This window comes from Gopherus evgoodei, chromosome 3 (assembly GCF_007399415.2).
Source record: "Gopherus evgoodei ecotype Sinaloan lineage chromosome 3, rGopEvg1_v1.p, whole genome shotgun sequence".
Taxonomy (NCBI): domain Eukaryota; kingdom Metazoa; phylum Chordata; order Testudines; family Testudinidae; genus Gopherus; species Gopherus evgoodei.
In genome coordinates this window covers 4,214,818-4,231,349 of record NC_044324.1, presented here as the reverse complement: position 1 = coordinate 4,231,349, position 16,532 = coordinate 4,214,818, and the positions used below count along the sequence as shown (strand labels likewise).

The 16,532-nt window shown below is 60.9% G+C and overlaps 1 protein-coding gene across 1 annotated transcript; it reads right to left on the bottom strand.

Moving 5' to 3' along the window:
- Window positions 1-54: 54 nt before the first annotated feature.
- Window positions 55-16,517, bottom strand: AVIL (advillin). Its single transcript, XM_030554588.1, has 19 exons — window positions 13,041-16,517; window positions 12,227-12,301; window positions 11,377-11,573; window positions 10,733-10,841; window positions 10,294-10,404; window positions 8,255-8,460; window positions 7,701-7,779; window positions 7,111-7,209; window positions 6,746-6,899; window positions 6,370-6,470; window positions 5,340-5,477; window positions 5,058-5,216; window positions 4,239-4,418; window positions 3,990-4,135; window positions 3,772-3,916; window positions 3,132-3,320; window positions 1,641-1,709; window positions 651-782; window positions 55-260 (listed from the first exon to the last, which is right to left on the bottom strand). Exons 1-19 carry the CDS (start codon window positions 13,104-13,106, stop codon window positions 147-149), a joined length of 2,469 nt encoding a protein of 822 aa, XP_030410448.1. The 5' UTR covers window positions 13,107-16,517; the 3' UTR covers window positions 55-146.
- Between the last annotated feature and the right edge of the window lie 15 nt (window positions 16,518-16,532).

Here is a 16,532-nt window from a genome sequence, read left to right as displayed (position 1 = left end):
TTGCAAGAGTAAAAACTACCTCCCCTCTCCTGTCCCTTACTGCTTCAGTCCCAGGTGTGGCATAGCCCCGGTGAGCCAGAGCCCACCCCTATGATGTGGGGCTCTGGATGTTCTCCACCGGTTGGCTGGGCGCACTGCTCTCTTCCTTAGAAGAGCCCTTTTTCCTTCTTCAAGTTGATCTGCTTCCAGCTGGGAAGAGCAGCAAATTCCTCCCTCCTGATTCCAAACACAGCCACAAAGTCACTTTCGGAGAGGTGATTCTGGCAGAGAAAAGGCTGGGCAGGTTAGCAGGGGTGGGGTGGGGTGCAGTGGCCGTGGGAAGGGGGTGTAGCTAGGTAGGAAAGGAGGCCAGGCTGCGTTTCCATAGAGCTGAGGGGGTGCTGGGTGGGGACTCGGCCTCTGGCAGCAGAAAGCTGAGCTAGCAAGAGCTAGTGCCGTGGGTACTTGCTCTTCCCCTCTAGGCCTCTCCAGTAAACCCTCAGCTCCTTTAGGGGGCTGCTGGCGGGAAGGAAGGTTTTCAAAACCCTTCCACATCAGCGAGCCAGGCCTGGCTTCCCAAAAGGGGTTTAGATGCCTGTTGAAATCAGTGGGTGTCGGGGGGCTAAATCCCTGCAGGATCTGAGCCCAAGTGCCTGGTCCCCAAAGCTCACCTCTTTCTTGGCAGGATCTACGTCTCCAGGCAGTTCCTCCTTCTGGTTGGTTAGCACTTCTAGAGGGTAGATCTGAGCCGCGCCAGCACTCTGGGCCCCAGGGCTGGGGGAGAGAGCCGTCCCGTTCAGATCCTACGCAGCATGGGTGGAAGGAGAAACACCGCAGAGCACGTCAAGTTCGCTAGCTCAGGAGAGGCATGCCCCTCTCCCCTGAGACTTTGGTCCTAACTCAGTTAAGTGGCTGCATGAAAGAGCCCCGGGGTCCAGCTGTTTTTGCTGGCATCCCTTTAATTGCATTCAGCCGCCCTGCGGGTCCCCTTACAGTTTTACGTAGCTACAAGATCCCACGTCATCTGTGCCCAGAAATGGGCTCGTTTTGCTCTGCACTGTTAAACCGCTGTTGTGTTCTACGCCAGAGGTGGCTGCATTTCTCTGGCAGGGGAAGGCATTCCTACGTGTGCCATTTGCAGTGTGCCTTGGGCTCTCTCTAGCTGGAAGGTGCTAGGTAAATGTAGTGGGTTGTCGCTTCAGCTCTCTGCCTGAGCACAGCAGTTTGTCTAGGCACTTAGGGGCTGATTTGTAGCAGTTTTGAGGAGATTACTGGGAGCAGCAGGTGCTCAGCGCTTTAGCCTGGCGGGTGGCTGCCCAGCCCAAGGTCTTGCATGAAAAAGGCAGGAAAGACCCAGTGGATGTGGTCAGGGCACGTAGGACAGTTTGCCCACAACCTCGCTATAAGTTGTAAGTATGGGCACAGTGGGGCAAGGAGAGACCAGGTAGGGGAGTAGCAGTGTGCAGATTCTCTGTGTGACTCCCCAGAGGACTAGACACCTAACCTGGCAGGAGGGGACATATCCCACCCCGTGTTCTGCAGCAGGGGGTGATGTGGGCTCATTTTGCTTCCTGGAAGTCATCCCTATCTTTGGCCACCTGAGCTGAATCCCTCCCAGTTCCGGCCGCCTCCCTCCCCCCTACAGCACAAACACAACTCACGGCTGTGATCCTGACAACGGCAGAAGCATCTCCCAGCTCCTCCTTCAGCTGCTCGTAAGTCTTCCCTTCCTGGAAGAACACAGAAAGCTGAGAACCCCACAGCTCACCCATTAGCCATATAGCCATGTTGTATAGCAACAACAGGGTGGGAGGAGTCTTGCCCTGTTCACGGGGAGGTGCCCAAGTGGGTACAGGACTGTCCAGTTGTTACTGTACCAGAACTGGGAACTCCTGTGGTCAACCTGGGCATGCAACTAGAGGAGGAGAGAGCAGCTTGAGTGAATCCCTTGTCAGCAAGTCTCCAAAGCCAGAAGGCACCATTGTGATCATCTAGTCTGACCTGTAACAGGCCGGAGAAGTGCCCCAAAATAATTCCTAGAGCAGATCATTCAGAAAAATGGCCAAGCTTGATTTAAAAACCGTCAATGAAGGAGAATCCACCATGACCCTGGGGAAATGGTTCCACTGGTTAATGACTCTCACTATTAAAAGCTTACGCCTTATTTCCTGTCTGAACACGTCTAGCTTCAACTTCCAGCCAGTGGATCGTGTTCTACCTTTCTCTGCTAGAGTGAAGAACCCGTGGTGAAATATTTGTTCCCCACGTAGGTAATTACAGACAATGATAAATAGATTGAGCTCTGTGAGTCTATCACCATAAGGCAGGTTTCTAATCCTTTAATCATTCGCGTGGTTCTTCTCTGCCCTGTCTCCAATTTATCAACATCCTTCTTGAATTGTGGGCACCAGAACAGGACACAGGATTCCAGCAGCAGTCGCACCAGTGCCAGATACGGAGCCAAAATAACTTCTCTCCTCCTACTCAAGATTCACCAGGTGATGCAGCCCAGGATCACATTAACTCTTTTGGCCACCGCATCACACTGGGAGGTCATGATCAGCTGCTTGGCCGTCATGCTCCCCAGGCTAGAGTCCCCCACACCGGAGGGATGGCCTCCCTTCCTTGTTCCTAGATAGTTACATTTAGCCCTATTCAAATGCATGTTTGTTCACACTCAGTTGACCAAGTGATCTAAGCTGCTGGAAGTGAGTGACTTGTCCTCTGGCCCAGCCTTATTCCTTGTGTTGTGACTTTCTCCTCCCCTGTTTACATTCTCCATTGTTCCCACCCCAGCGAGAGGAGAGAAGAAACTGGAGACTTGAGTGTGGAGATCAGCCAGGCCTCCAGCCTCTGGGGAAAGGCAGTGGATACTGGGCAGCTGACTGCCCTGGGTGCCCTCAACAATCTCCCCCGTTGGCTCCTTATCAGCAACCAAAAAGCCCTCACTGGGCCCTGCTAGTCTCAGGCTCAGTTTCCTTTCCCCATCTGCTCAAGGCCAGGCCCTGTGTTAGCAGAAAGCAGAGGCAGGTGCCCCTAGACTGTGCACTCTAATCCAGAGCAGCAGATGAGCGTGAGAAACCCTGCCCCGTCTCCCGGCTGGAGCCTCCCGCCCCACTCTCCCACCAGCCTTCCACCTTGTTTATACTCACGCTCCATTTGTGTGGGTCCCAGGCTACGAACCACCCAGTGAAGTTAGGGGGCTCAAAGCCCTGCTTGACCACCAAGATAGGCGTGTCAGTGTCCCTCCCACTGGGGTGGGTGCGGAGATATTCCTGAGCAGTGGCCAGCGCTGCCTCCTTCTCCGTGGCGTTAGCGTCCGTCCCGAGCCACAAGAAGACCTGCAAGGGGAAAAGTCTCTCTGGTCAGTGGAATGCAAATTAGCCAGGAACAGGACTGGAGCTGGAGCTTAAGGCCAGAAGGGCCGGTTGTAATAACCTGGTTGACCTCCTGCCTAACAGGCCAGAGAACCTCAGCTGGGATTTATGCATTGTCCAGTCCTGGGTTCCCCCCAACTCTACCAGTGCCCCTCAATCCTGACCCGCAGCCCCCCTGCTAGTCCAGCTCCAAGTTCTTCAGACATTTCTACCAGGACCCCCCCCACTGCCCCCGACCTGTAGCCAACCCCTCCACTATCCCACTTCTGGGCAACTCTCACATTGGGACAGCTGATGTGTCTTTAATTAAAAAGCCCTCTGGAAAACCCAAGTCCCAGGGATTTTCCTGGCCAACAGGAGCTCCTGTTTGGGGCTGGGCAAATGGAAGACGGTGGCTTTTGCTCTCCCAGCGCACCTGGTCCCACGTGTCGAGCAGCATGACGTCGCTTTCGCTCAGGTCATCCTGACCGAAGTCGGTCACTTCCGTCACCACGAAGCGTCCGGTCTTGTTGGAGCATTCAAAGAGCCGGGGCGGGTGATCTGGGACCTCCTGCTGGAGCCTGCAACACACAGCTCCTTCAGCAACCCTCCCTGGCTGAGACCATCAGCGCAACCCTCTCTGTGCTCTGCTACCTTTTATCACTGGCGTAAGGGACTTTGCCTCCCAGCACTTCCCAGAACGCTGCTGGCTCCTGCCCCTCGGCCACGGTTTCCTGGGTGCTGTCACAGATGGTTGCAGCCAGCTGCTTCGCCATTTCCCGCTCGTCCCCGCTGGAGCCCTGGCGGGCAAGGAGAGAAGCTGGCACACAGCGACAGGAGAGGAACACTCGCGGGGGGTTCGCTTCCCGCTGGCTGCCCGGCCGGCGCCAGGCCACCCCTTACCTTGCCGTACCACAGATAGTGCTCGGTCTGGGTCCGAAGCAGGAAGACGTCATTGGAGTTGAGCGACGAGGCGAACGCCGGGACTTCCACGGCTTTGGTGTTGGACTGGTCGGTTCCGTGGATCTGGAAGAGCCTCACGGGCGGTTCTGGTTCGTTGCTGCTTTTCCTGGATGTCCCACCCTAGAGAGAAAGTGGGGGTGGGGGGGCCGAGCCCTGGTGCCTGAGAACGAGCCCCAACCGTGCCCCAGGAGCGAGAGCAGGGCCTAGTGCTCCCAGTTGGTTTAGGGCAGGCACGGGTAGGGTTTGTGCTGGGGAAGGAGAGAGCTAACGGGGGAACCTCATGCTGCAGAGGGTTTGGAGGGAGGATACAACAGCTGGGAATGGAGAAACACTGATTAGTGAAACAATCCAGCCCCTGAACAGGAGAGTTATGGCTCCAGGCCGGTCAGCTTCTCCCTCACTCCAGCAACAAGGTGGATGAGGGAGGAAGAGTCTGCGCCCTGTCACTGAGGCAGTGTGGAACACACCTGGGTTCCCTTCCCAGCTCTGCCACTGATCTACTGCGTGACCACGGGCAAGTCCCTTCCCCCTGCTTCGTGCCTCAGTTTCCCCTCCCACCCCTTGTCCATTGTAGATGGTGCTTTTCAGGGTAGGGGCTGCCTCCAGCTCTGTGTTCGTGCAGTCCCTGGAGCAAAGGGGCCTTGATCTTGGTAGCAGCCTCTAATTGAAACAGCAGCTGCCCCGGTGACTGGAAAATCCAGCCCAGCGTCTCCTGCCCCCAGCCTCCTTTTCACCCTGCTCCCACCAGCACGGCCGTACCTCGAAGATGACCAGCTTCCCTTTGAAGATGGCCAGAAAGTGTCGCGGCTCCTTTCCCATGCTCACGCGCACCTGCACCGGCTCCCCGTCCAACTGCCGGTCCACTTCCACTGCCTGGTACGCGGAGGCGGCCAGCTCGTCCGGTGTGGCGTGCCGACCCTGCGCATGCACAGAGGAGCCAGCTCAGACTGACGGCCCGGAGAAGTCTCTGCTCCCGCAGCCAAGGTTATGCCCCAGCGTGGCGCGCCGGGAAGCGGAGACAGGGCGCCGGGTTCCGCCTACCTGCCAGATGTACAGGATGTAGCGGGACTGGTGGTTCACGCCGTAGGTGTAAAGCACCAGGTAACAGTCTCCGCCGTAGAAGAAGCCGTGCCACTGGGATTCCACCGGTGCCAGCTCCAGATTCTCGATCCTCCAGACCTAGAGTGAACGGAAGCGACAGTAGCGCGTGAATCCTAGCGCTGGGCTCTTCTGGCGGCTGGTCGGTCCACGCTGACCCCGTGACGAGGGCAGTCTTCATAATGAGGCCGTTAAAAGCAGGTTTCCACCCCCCCCCCCAGACTCTCGCTGTTGTGCCATAGCATAGGGAGCTTTAGCTCATGTTCTGCTGACAGCGTCAGTCCAATGGGGAGGCTGCACCCCACCCGTTCCCTGCTCAAAGCTGGGAAGGGGGCCGTGGGAAATCGGGCAGATGCGGGACCCTCTTTGGGGCAGGAGCATGCGCAAGGGGGGAGCAGGCAGGGGCATGGGCCCTCCCCAATCAGGGGGCACAGATCTCCTCCCAGGCCAGGGCACAGAGAGCGAACTCCTCCAGCCCAGCAAGGGTCGGAGAGGATAGCCCCTTCGACCCTGGGGCTGCAGCAGGGAGAATCGGATCCTCCGGTCGTGGGGAGAGCCAGCTCCTCCAGCCACAGGCGGGGAGGGGAAGCGGTCAAAGTTTTAATTCCTGGGCACACCCCTGCTTGGGATCATTCAGAAGGTCTTGATCAGTACTGACCAGGGCTGGATGGCCCAGCCTAGAGACTCCGCAAGCCACTCAGGCATCTTCCGTGTGCAGCCAGGCCCGATGACTAAGGATTCCCAAGCCTCTCGCAGGCGCTGGACTCCCCTGTGGCTTGCCAGCTTGGGCACTGCGATGGCTGCCAGGGCCCCAGGCTGCACCCCAGTGAATGGAGGGGCCCGGGTACTCCTGGTCCCAGCGGGGCAGGGGGCAGTGTGCCAGCAGTCCCAGGGGCTAAAGAGACACCTGCCTTGCCAGGGAAAGGGCAGAGCATTCGGCTTCAGTGCCCCGAGGGCGGCTCACAGCTCCTACCTCCACCTTCCCTTCCCCGTTATCCACCATCCGCTCCTGGGCCGCCAGCTCAGGCCGGGCGTGCAATAGCGTGGCATCAAACTTCTCCTGGCTGACTTTGGCTGCAAAGAAAGAGCATCAGGGTTTGGTCGGCAGCCTAGCAGGAGGGAGGGAGGCAGCAGATGTGGGCGTCAGGGCCGCAGTAGTCAGTGTGGACCCTATACACTGTATCCCGACACCCTGGGGAAGACCTCGGCATGGGGAGGTAGGGGGCTAGTTTAGGAAACAGCCCGAGCAGCCGTGTGCCCCTCGTCTCCCTGCAGCTGCGCCCTGCAGGCTGGGGGGGAAGGCAGCCGTGCACGGCGCGGGATCCAGGAGCGAGGAGGCTGTTCCTCACCTATTTTGCCAGTGCTGTAGGCTTTGCCCAGCCCCACCGTCTGGTCCCGGATGGTCCACGTCTGAAACAGCTGCTTGAACATGGCGGATTCGGCTCCGTCGTTCACCGTCTCCACGTTGGTGCCGCAGGGGTAGCCCTTCATGTTGATGAACTCCTGCCGGGCCAGGGGCGGAAAGCGGCAAGGAGCCCTGTCAGTGGTGCGACCCGGCTGCCTGGCCAGGGGCCCCTACCCTCTGGCGGCAGGGAGTCAGGAATCCTGCTTTAACTGCGGGCCCCCAACTCGTCCCCAGTCTGTATCGGCTCCTCCCCCTCTCCACACGTGCATCACGGTTAGCGAGACCCCCCCACCCCAACCTGGGTCCTACCAGAGCTTTGGCCATGGCGGTTTGCCTCTCTGCCTTGGTAGCCCCCTTCCCCTTCCAGACGTAGATCTTGGTCCCGGCGTGATCCAGGATGTAGCAGTCCTGGGGAGGAAAAGGTTAAACCACTCCCTGGGGCTGCTGATGAGGCCCCATGCTATGCTCCCCTGCCTTGCCCTGTGAGGCGTGAAAGGGGGTTGGGGCATAAAATGGGGCGCAAGGGACCCAATCAGGCACCACACGCTGGTTCGGGGGGCTTCCCGGACCACACCCCAGCGCTCCGTCCAGCCCCGGATGGAAGGGGCTGTAGGAGTTGCCAGAGTGGATCAGCCTCAACGTCCGTCCAGCCCCGTCTCCTGTCTTGGCCAGCGCCAGACATGGCAAAGGAAGGCGCGAGACGCCAGCAGATGTGGGATAATCTGTTCCCCCAGTCTGGGCGCTAGCCCCATCCTGCAAAGAGGACTCCAGATGGCTGGGGACCCAGGGCAGAGCTGGGCAGGCAGAGGTGGGGCTCTGGGTGAAGTGGAGCGACAGGAGCAGAGCCCCAGGGCACAGGGGTGGGTTTTAAATGGCAGGAGCCCCCGTCTTTCACTCACATCATGGTTCAACAGCTCCTGCACCAGCGGCCTCACGGCCTCTTCCAGCACCTGCATTTTCCCTCCAGAGTCTGAGACGCTAGAGAAAGGAGAGGGGTGGTGGGTTTATTCCCCTGGGAGCCGGGGATGTGGGGGGTTCTGGGCCCAGGAGGGGAGCAGACACCAGGGAAATCTGATGGGAATGTTCCCTGGGCTCTGGGACAGTTTCCACCCACTCCCCTTTCTATGGGTCTCGGGCTTGGGGCCGTCAGGGCCCATCCCAATGATGCTGTAGCAAATCCAGGAGCCACCAGGAGACCTGCTTGGTTTGTGAATTCGCCAGCCGCGCTGGGAGCGTGGGGGGGCGTCCCTGGAGGAAGATCCCCGAGGAACAAAACCCAGCCGGCTCCATTGTGCTTGGATCAATCGAAGCCTGCGTGGGAGATGCGAATTAGCGAGGGATGGGGAGTGAGGCCAGGCAGACGCCCTGGAGCTAGCGAGATGGGGAAGCCCCTGTCTGATGTGCCCTCCTGCCACTACCTATTGCTTTGCAGTGCACCCTCCTCCCCGCTTACCGGTAGAGCAGGACGGTGGCCTTCTGCTGCTGGTCCATCACCTCGTCTGGGGTGCTGGGTTTGATCGTCCGCGGCCTGTCCCCGAGCACGCTCTGCAGCACCGCTGTCAGCTCTGGGCTGGCTCCTTCCTGGTCGCCGTCCACCACCCTGATCTCCGCCCGCCCCCCGCGCTCCCGGTCACGGATGTCTTTGGCCAGGAGCATGGCCTAGACGAGACCCCCAAAGAGAATAATTATCGGCTCCCCGCAGTGCGCTGGGCAAAGGCACCAGATCGCCCCCGCCCCAAGAGCCTGTGGGGCCAGGCGAAGGGCAGATCACAGATTGATTACAAACACAGACCGGCACCCCGCACATTCACCTGGTCTGTGGAAAGAGGAACCAGCGCTTGCCAAATGCCCTTCCAGGATGTCATACAGAGTGCACCCGCCTCCAGAGGGCTGGTTCCAATCCAGCCCAGTAGGGCCAGGGCGTGGGATACAGGGCCTTCCCCTCCAGGACGCTGGTTCCGATCCAGACCAGTAGGGCCAGGGCGTGGGATACAGGGCCTTCCCCTCCAGGACGCTGGTTCCGATCCAGCCCAGTAGGGCCAGGGCGTGGGATACAGGGCCTTCCCCTCCAGGACGCTGGTTCTGATCCAGACCAGTAGGGCCAGGGCGTGGGTTACAGGGCCTTCCCCTCCAGGACGCTGGTTCCGATCCAGACCAGTAGGGCCAGGGCGTGGGATACAGGGCCTTCCCCTCCAGGACGCTGGTTCTGATCCAGCCCAGTAGGGCCAGGGTGTGGGATACAGGGCCTTCCCCTCCAGGACGCTGGTTCTGATCCAGCCCAGTAGGGCCAGGGCATGGGATACAGGGCCTTCCCCTCCAGGACGCTGTTCTGATCCAGCCCAGTAGGGCCAGGGCATGGGATACAGGGCCTTCCCCTCCAGGACGCTGTTCTGATCCAGCCCAGTAGGGCCAGGGCGTGGGATACAGGGCCTTCCCCTCCAGGACGCTGGTTCCGATCCAGCCCAGTAGGGCCAGGGCGTGGGATACAGGGCCTTCCCCTCCAGGATGCTGTTCTGATCCAGCCCAGTAGGGCCAGGGCGTGGGATACAGGGCCTTCCCCTCCAGGACGCTGTTCTGATCCAGCCCAGTAGGGCCAGGGCGTGGGATACAGGGCCTTCCCCTCCAGGACGCTGGTTCCGATCCAGACCAGTAGAGCCAGGGCATGGGACACAGGGCCTTCCCCTCCAGGACGCTGTTCTGATCCAGCCCAGTAGGGCCAGGGCGTGGGATACAGGGCCTTCCCCTCCAGGACGCTGGTTCCGATCCAGCCCAGTAGGGCCAGGGCGTGGGATACAGGGCCTTCCCCTCCAGGGTGCTGGTTCTGATCCAGCCCAGTAGGGCCAGGGCGTGGGATACAGGGCCTTCCCCTCCAGGACGCTGTTCTGATCCAGCCCAGTAGGGCCAGGGCGTGGGATACAGGGCCTTCCCCTCCAGGATGCTGTTCTGATCCAGCCCAGTGGGCCAGGGCGTGGGATACAGGACCTTTCCCCTCCAAGGCGCTGGTTCTGATCCAGCCCAGTAGGGCCAGGGAGTGGGTTACAGGGCCTTCCCCTCCAGGGCGCTGGTTCCCATCCAGCCCAGTAGGGCCAGGGCGTGGGATACAGGGCCTTTCCCCTCCAGGGCGCTGGTTCCCATCCAGCCCAGTAGGGCCAGGGCGTGGGATACAGGGCCTTTCCCCTCCAGGGCGCTGGTTCTGATCCAGCCCAATAGGGCCAGGAGTGGGATACAGGGCTGTCCCCTCTAGGGGGCTGGTTCCGATCCAGCCCAATAGGGCCAGGGCATGAGATACAGGGCCTTTCCCCTCCAGGGCGCTGGTTCTGATCCAGCCCAATAGGGCCAGGGCGTGGGATACAGGGCCTTTCCCCTCTAGGGGGCTGGTTCCGATCCAGATCCAGGGGGAGGAGAATGCTCCAAACTTCTCTTCCCTACAGCGGAAGGAGTAATCGGAACCCCGGGTGGGGTGGGGCAGGGCAGGTCCAGCGAGGTTCCTACCTTCAGCCGCTCCCTGGTGTTGCTCTCGGGGCCGTTCCACTGAATAATGACCTTCCCCAGGTCCAGCAGGAACACGTCCCCCAGGTTAAAACTGTCCCAGCTCATCTCCACCTGCGCCCGGGGGGCGGGGGAACGGAGAGGAGGCCGTGAGGGGGCTGGCACCAGGGGAAGCAGGAGGACCGAGGGGCAGTGGCCCTAGTGGCACTGACGTGGGCAGTGGGACAGCCACCATGCTGGGGGAATCGGGAGGCAGGGGCTGCGCCAGCACCAGGGTGGGAAGGCAGCGGGGGCATGGGGCGGGGAGAGCGCTGGCTACGCTGGCCCCAGGGAATCGGGGCTGGGGATGCAGGGGAGAAGGGATAGGGCAGGCGGTGGCCCAGGCCAGGGTCGGGAGGTGGAGGCCACGCTGGCCGGCTCAGGTGCTGGAGCCCAGGCTCACCTCGGTGGCCGTGACGTTCCGTCTCCCCTTGACGTGCAGCAGGCGCCGGACGTCGTAGACGTTGGTCTCCACGTGTGTCATCCCCGAGGCCACGCCGCCCTTCTTGTAGCTGGGGGAGAGGGGCGGGGGAAGGGTGAGCACCCACAGTGGGGAAGGGGGCCCGGGCCAACCCAGCAGGGAGGAAGGGGAGACACACACGGAGGGCGCCAGGACCTCACCCCGGCAAGCACAGCCCTGTCACCCCCAGCCCCAAAAGGTGCTGCAGCCACAGCTCCTTGCAGTGCTTCCAGGCTGACGCCCCTGTGTGGGGCGTGGGTAGGTGGAGATGGCCTGGAGACCACACATGCCCCAGATGTCCCCGTGTGAGGACTGGGTGGGTGGGTGCAGACGGCCTGCAGGCCACACACACCCCGGACGTCCCCGCGTGGGGGCTGGGTGGGTGGGGACGGCCTGTAGACCACACACACCCCGGACGTCCCCGCGTGGGGGCTGGGTGGGTGGGGACGGCCTGCAGGCCACACACGCCCCAGGTGTCTGAGTGCAGTGGGCAGCCGGAGCCCCATGGAGGGACAGGATCTCACTCCAAGCGGGAGGGTCGGTGGGCCAGGCCCACCGGGACCAGGGCCCCTCGGTTTCCTACTCACATGATGCCCTGCTTGAAGTAGCCTTTGAAGAGCTCCGACTCGTGGCCTTGCACCTCCCGGTGCTGCACGGGGCTCCCGCCCAGGTAGTCGTCCAGCTGGGTGGTGTAGATGGCAGCGCAGCCCTGCTCATCCCGTGAGGAGCTCTTTCCGACCCAGTAATGGATGTCGTAGGCCAGGACGCTGCCCGAGCGCCGGGTCTGCAGCAGGCACAGAGCCTGAGAAGTGACCCTGCGTCTTCCCCACCGATCAGACCAGGTGCTCCCAGACCCCAGCCGGCAGATGCCCTCCCACTCCGCTGCATGGGGGAGGGAGGGAATTTCTTCCTGACACCCAGCCCCGCTACAACCAGGGATCAGTTTGTCAGGGCCTGCCCGGAAGCTGAAACAGACAAGCCCTCCTTGCTGTATCCTCACTCCCGCCACTAATCCTAACCAGAACGATTGCCTCCAAATCATGTGGCAAGGAGTCCCACAGGCTAACAGGACATCGCACAGAGCATTTCCTTTTGTCAGGCTTAAACCTACTGCTGTTGCTTTTGCCTTTCATCGGTGCTTCCCCCCCCACCCCCGCCGCACACACACCCCTTCTCTGTAGCTCTTCCAAGGCGGAGGGGAGGGGGTGGAGGGAGGAAATGGAAGAGATCAGCCTCCCTGAGCTGCTTGTGTGTCCCACACACATCAGGGTTAAAGCAGAGTGAGGGGCCCTGGGACGTGACAACAGGATGCTTCACTCCCAGCGCCACGATTCTACTGCCAGTGCCCAGAGCGAGTCCCAGCCGTTCGGCTGCCTGGGGGGGGTTAATGACCCTCCCCCCCCCGCAGGGATTGCTGCAGCCCTGGGGAGCACTCACCGAGAGGACGACGTAGCAATCGCCCTCATAGAAACTGCCATGGGATTTTGGCGGCACCTGCACCAGGTCCATTTTCTGGGGGGAAGCAGAAGTGCATTGAGACCAGAGCAGCCCCCTCTTGTCCTGGCATCAGCCATGGGGCACACAACAGCCCCCCCCTCCCAGAGCGTCGCCGCCCCCCAGCCATTTATGGAAGTCCTGCACGTCCATCACTGGAATGCAGCCACCTCTGGGGAGGGGCGTGGCAGGTGTTTATGAGAGTACCCCACATCCACCACTGGAATGCAGCCACCTCTGGGGAGGGGCTTGGCAGCTGTTTATGGAAGTACCCCACATCCCCCACTGGAATGCAGCCACCTCTGGGGAGGGGCTTGGCAGCTGTTTATGGAAGTACCCCACATCCCCCACTGGAATGCAGCCACCTCTGGAGAGGGGCATGGCAGCTGTTTATAGAAGTACCCCACATGGAGCACCAGAGGCAGCCACCCATGGGGCAGCACGGGGCAGTTGTGCCAGCAATGTTACGCCATTGTTTGGGACAGGAAGTGAAGAGGCCTGCCTGGACACTGGGGACTTTACGGACACACAGCATAAAGGTTTAGAGCTGGAATGAGGCCAGGGCACCACACCCCAGCCCAGCTCAGCTCCCATGAAAGGGCCGTGGGAAAAGACAAGTGGCCCACTGGAAGCACTCGCTAGCCCATTGCCCAGTCCCCTTTCTTCTGCACCCAGGAGGTCTCCCAGCCAAGCCCTCGTTACCAGGTGAGACCTGGCTTAGCTTGGGATCTCCAAGGGGATCCCAGTCCCCGCTCACCTCGACCCTCCAGACGATGATGCCGGGCATGTTGTTAACTGCCTTGAAAGCGCTGCTCAGAGCCATCGTGCCCTGCACCGGGGACTTGCCGGGGAGCTGCTGGGCAAGAGGAGACAGTCAACCCAGAGCCAAGGCCAGCCCGGAGGAGCAGCCCAGCCCCATGCCTGCTTGAGAGCAGCCGCACACGTCCCAGCTGGGCCAGACAGGGGTGTAAAAAGCTTCTGTAGAAGCTTTGCCCAGAAGCTGCATGCTTTGAGGTGTGTGTGTGTGGGGGGGAAATAAAGGGGTGAAGCGAGGGGATGAGAGATAGGGGATCCCCCAAATGGCATAAGATGGAACCCAAGCAGCTCAACTGGGTGCACCATCCAGATGAGACACCCTCCCCCACACACACCCCAAGGGCCAGCCCGGATCCTGGATGCAGGGGCTGCCTGGGCCCCAGAAGAGGTGGATATTCCTCCGGGGTGATGCGTGCAGGGTGAATCAGCAGCCAACGCCCAGGGAGAAGCTTCCCCCCCAGCCTGCCCCCACTCACGTGTCTCGCAGCACTGGGGATCTGCCCCGCCCAACATCTCAGGGGCTCACCTCTGTGATGCTAAAGGCTGGTGTCTGGTATTTGGGGCTTTCCCTTGGAGCCAGAGCTCTGCCGCCTCTCCCTCAGTCACCCCAGCCAGGGGTTTGGGAGGCTCCATGGCCCCTTTAAGGAGGAATACTCCTTCCCAGGCCTGGTCCCCCCACTCCTCCAGCAGATGGAAGCTGTTAGGGCATGTGGGCCCCACCCAGCTGGTTCTTGTGCCACCCCAAACGGAGTCAGGCCGAGCTGCGCAGTCACACTGCACAGCAGCCTCTCCCGCCCTCCCTGCACCGCCGGGGATGGAGCCCAGCAGAGAGCAGGTTTTCTAAGCTCTGGATCCATTCTCCATGCCCTAGATCCTGGGGCGGCTCCATCGCCCTGGCTGGGCTGGGAGCCTCTGGCTTCACCGGGGTCAGTGGCTTCACCGACGCAGCCAGGGCTCAGATCCAAGGGCACCCTGCGGATACTTACGAACACTGCAGGGATCTCTCCTGCCCACTGGGTGCTCCCTGCCTGCCTGGCACTGGGGTGGGGCCAGCTACCCAGCACGCTGGCCTGGGCACAGACGGGGCCTGGGCCCTGCTCTATCCACTCTGCCCGTTGCACTGCAGGGAGGGACACGCCCTGACTGCAGGCTCTGGAGGAGAACGGGTTAGAGGGGCCTGGCTCGCAGCAGCCCAAACCGTAACCGTTCCCCTACCCCCCCCATGTCTCCCCCAGTTTTCAGTCATTGAAGCCAGATGGTGTAACCTGACCCAGGCAGCTGGCCCAGCCGCAGCGCTAGGAGAGTGTCGGCTCGGTGAGACGCCATCAGCTGGGTTTGATTAGCCAGGAATGTGCTGGTTTCGGGGCTGGGCTGGCTGCGTTGGCAGAGGCCGTTCACACTGTTTTGTTCCCCGCCGTTCACAGACATGGCCAGCTCTTTCCTACCATTGCCTGATCTCAGGCCCCCACTTTAGCTGCAGGGCATGCATCTGCTGAGCCCCTGGGGGGAAACGCCAGGGCCAGATTTCCGCTCCCCCTGTGGCATCAGCTAACCCAGTACTGAGGAACCTGGCAAGACATTCCCCGATCCAACACTTGGTTGGCACCAGTTCCTCCTGCCTAGGGAGCAAGTGATGGACGCTCTCGGATCCTGCCTCAGCTGGGATCTCTTCCCACCACCCCGTTTAGATCCACCTTGATTCAATAATTTCCTCTGCTCCTTCCCTGCCCAAGTCGCTGCCAAGGGCCCTAGCCAGTTCTCTCATTAAACAGCCACATGGTGGCATTATGCACCAGGAGCCCAACAGGAATTGGGGTGGGGGACTTCAAGTTACTTCTCTGAGCCCCAGCTATAACCCTCTGCCATGAGCCCCACAGATCTGGGGCCAGCTCAGTCAGCTCCTCTCCCTCACCCAGCCCAAGGCAGGAGTGGTCCCTAAGGACGCTGATCTAGGTCGTCAGCCACCCCAAAGTCAGGCCGGGACTCACCTGAATTCACTGCTGTCCTCTGCAGGCGGCTGTTGAAGAAACCCCGGGGCAGCTGCTGGCACGAGCCCGTCACCCGGCGCACCCGGACCCAGGGGTTGTATTTGCCTAAGTTTGCATCTCAACCACCTTTGGGCAACCCTGGCCGGTGAGCGCTGGCCTCACGCTTGACATAGGCAAAGCAGAGGGAAAGCAGCTATTTGTTTCTGGGCAAAGCACTGCGGGGGGCAGGGACGCTAAGGCCAGCACCGCCTGGCTCTCCTCCTTCCACGCCCTCTGCCCATCGATTTTTCTTAAGTGCTTGGGCTGATTAATAATTCAAAGGGGAGGGGGGAAATTAACTGCACGGAACTGAGGCAGGAGACGGGGGGGGGGGGAGCCGAACCCTGAAGGGGGCAGCTCTTACCCTGCAGTGAGGGGGCACCAGAGATGTGGGGGGGGCTGCCAGGAGAGGTGGAATAGCAGCAGCAAGTTAAGCAACTAATAAATGGGGACAGGCCCAGGAAAGGGGGCCCCCAGGGTGTCTCCATCCTCCCCTCGCTGGAGGGCTTGGACACACCCCACAGCCCCTCCTGTCCCTGTGAAAGGGCAGCTGGAGCGTAGGGCCCACCCCAGCGCCAAATATCCAGGCTCTGGCTGGTGACCGTCTGGGCAGACCAGGCCAGCAGCTGTAGGTTATTGAGGGTCCTGGCCCGTGCGTGGCCATTCCCAGAGCTGGAGCAGCTCCTGCTACCCGCATACCAGGAGGTTAACAGCATTGGCCCCAAGCCATGGGGCCACTTCCCTGCTCTGCTCCCTGCACAGAGCTGCGCCCTTTCTGCAAGGGGGGCGGGGGAGAGGCACATGGCCATGAACCAGGAGCTAATGCACCAGCTCAGCAGCCTTCGGGAAATCAGCATCGCGTGGGGTGAGCTCCCAGGCTCACGCTGAGGATCCTATTAACCTAGCGGCTGCTGGGGAAGGGACGACTCTTGGAAAGCAGAAGCCGCTGACCCAGCAAAGGGACAGAACATCACCGCCTGCCCCACTGCCTTGAGGGCGCAGATCCAGCATCATCCTCCCCCTCGCCCGGCTTCACCAGCCATGAGCCCACAGAGCAGGGAGGGACACTCTGCCCAGGCCCGTATCTTCCTCCACAACAACACGCCACTTTCAGGACTTCTGCGGGCATCCTGGCCAGCTGGGGTAGCATTGCCTAGAGGGTAGACCCTCCTCCCAGGGACTCAAGAGCCCTGGGTTCTAATCCTGGCTCCACTGCTGACCTTTGGCAAGTCACATCCCCCCTCCGTGCCTCAGTTTCCCCTCATCTGCCTTGTATTTAGATGGCAGGGCCTGGATCCTTGAAGTCTATGGAAGCAAAGAGCCTAAATATCTTTGAGGATCTGGGCCTAGGCTCTTCTTGGTGGGTCAATGTCTATGCAGCACCCAGCTCACTGGGCCTTCAGTCT

Excerpts from the sequence above, each read along its gene's own strand:
- AVIL (XM_030554588.1), bottom strand. The coding sequence starts at position 13,106 with ATGGCTCTGAGCAGCGCTTTCAAGGCAGTTAACAACATGCCCGGCATC. Across the intron at positions 11,574-12,226 it reads ATTGCTACGTCGTCCTCTCG|ACCCGGCGCTCGGGCAGCGT; the intron begins GTGAGTGCTCCC and ends TGCCTGCTGCAG. Across the intron at positions 3,917-3,989 it reads CCTTACGCCAGTGATAAAAG|GCTCCAGCAGGAGGTCCCAG; the intron begins GTAGCAGAGCAC and ends TGTGTGTTGCAG.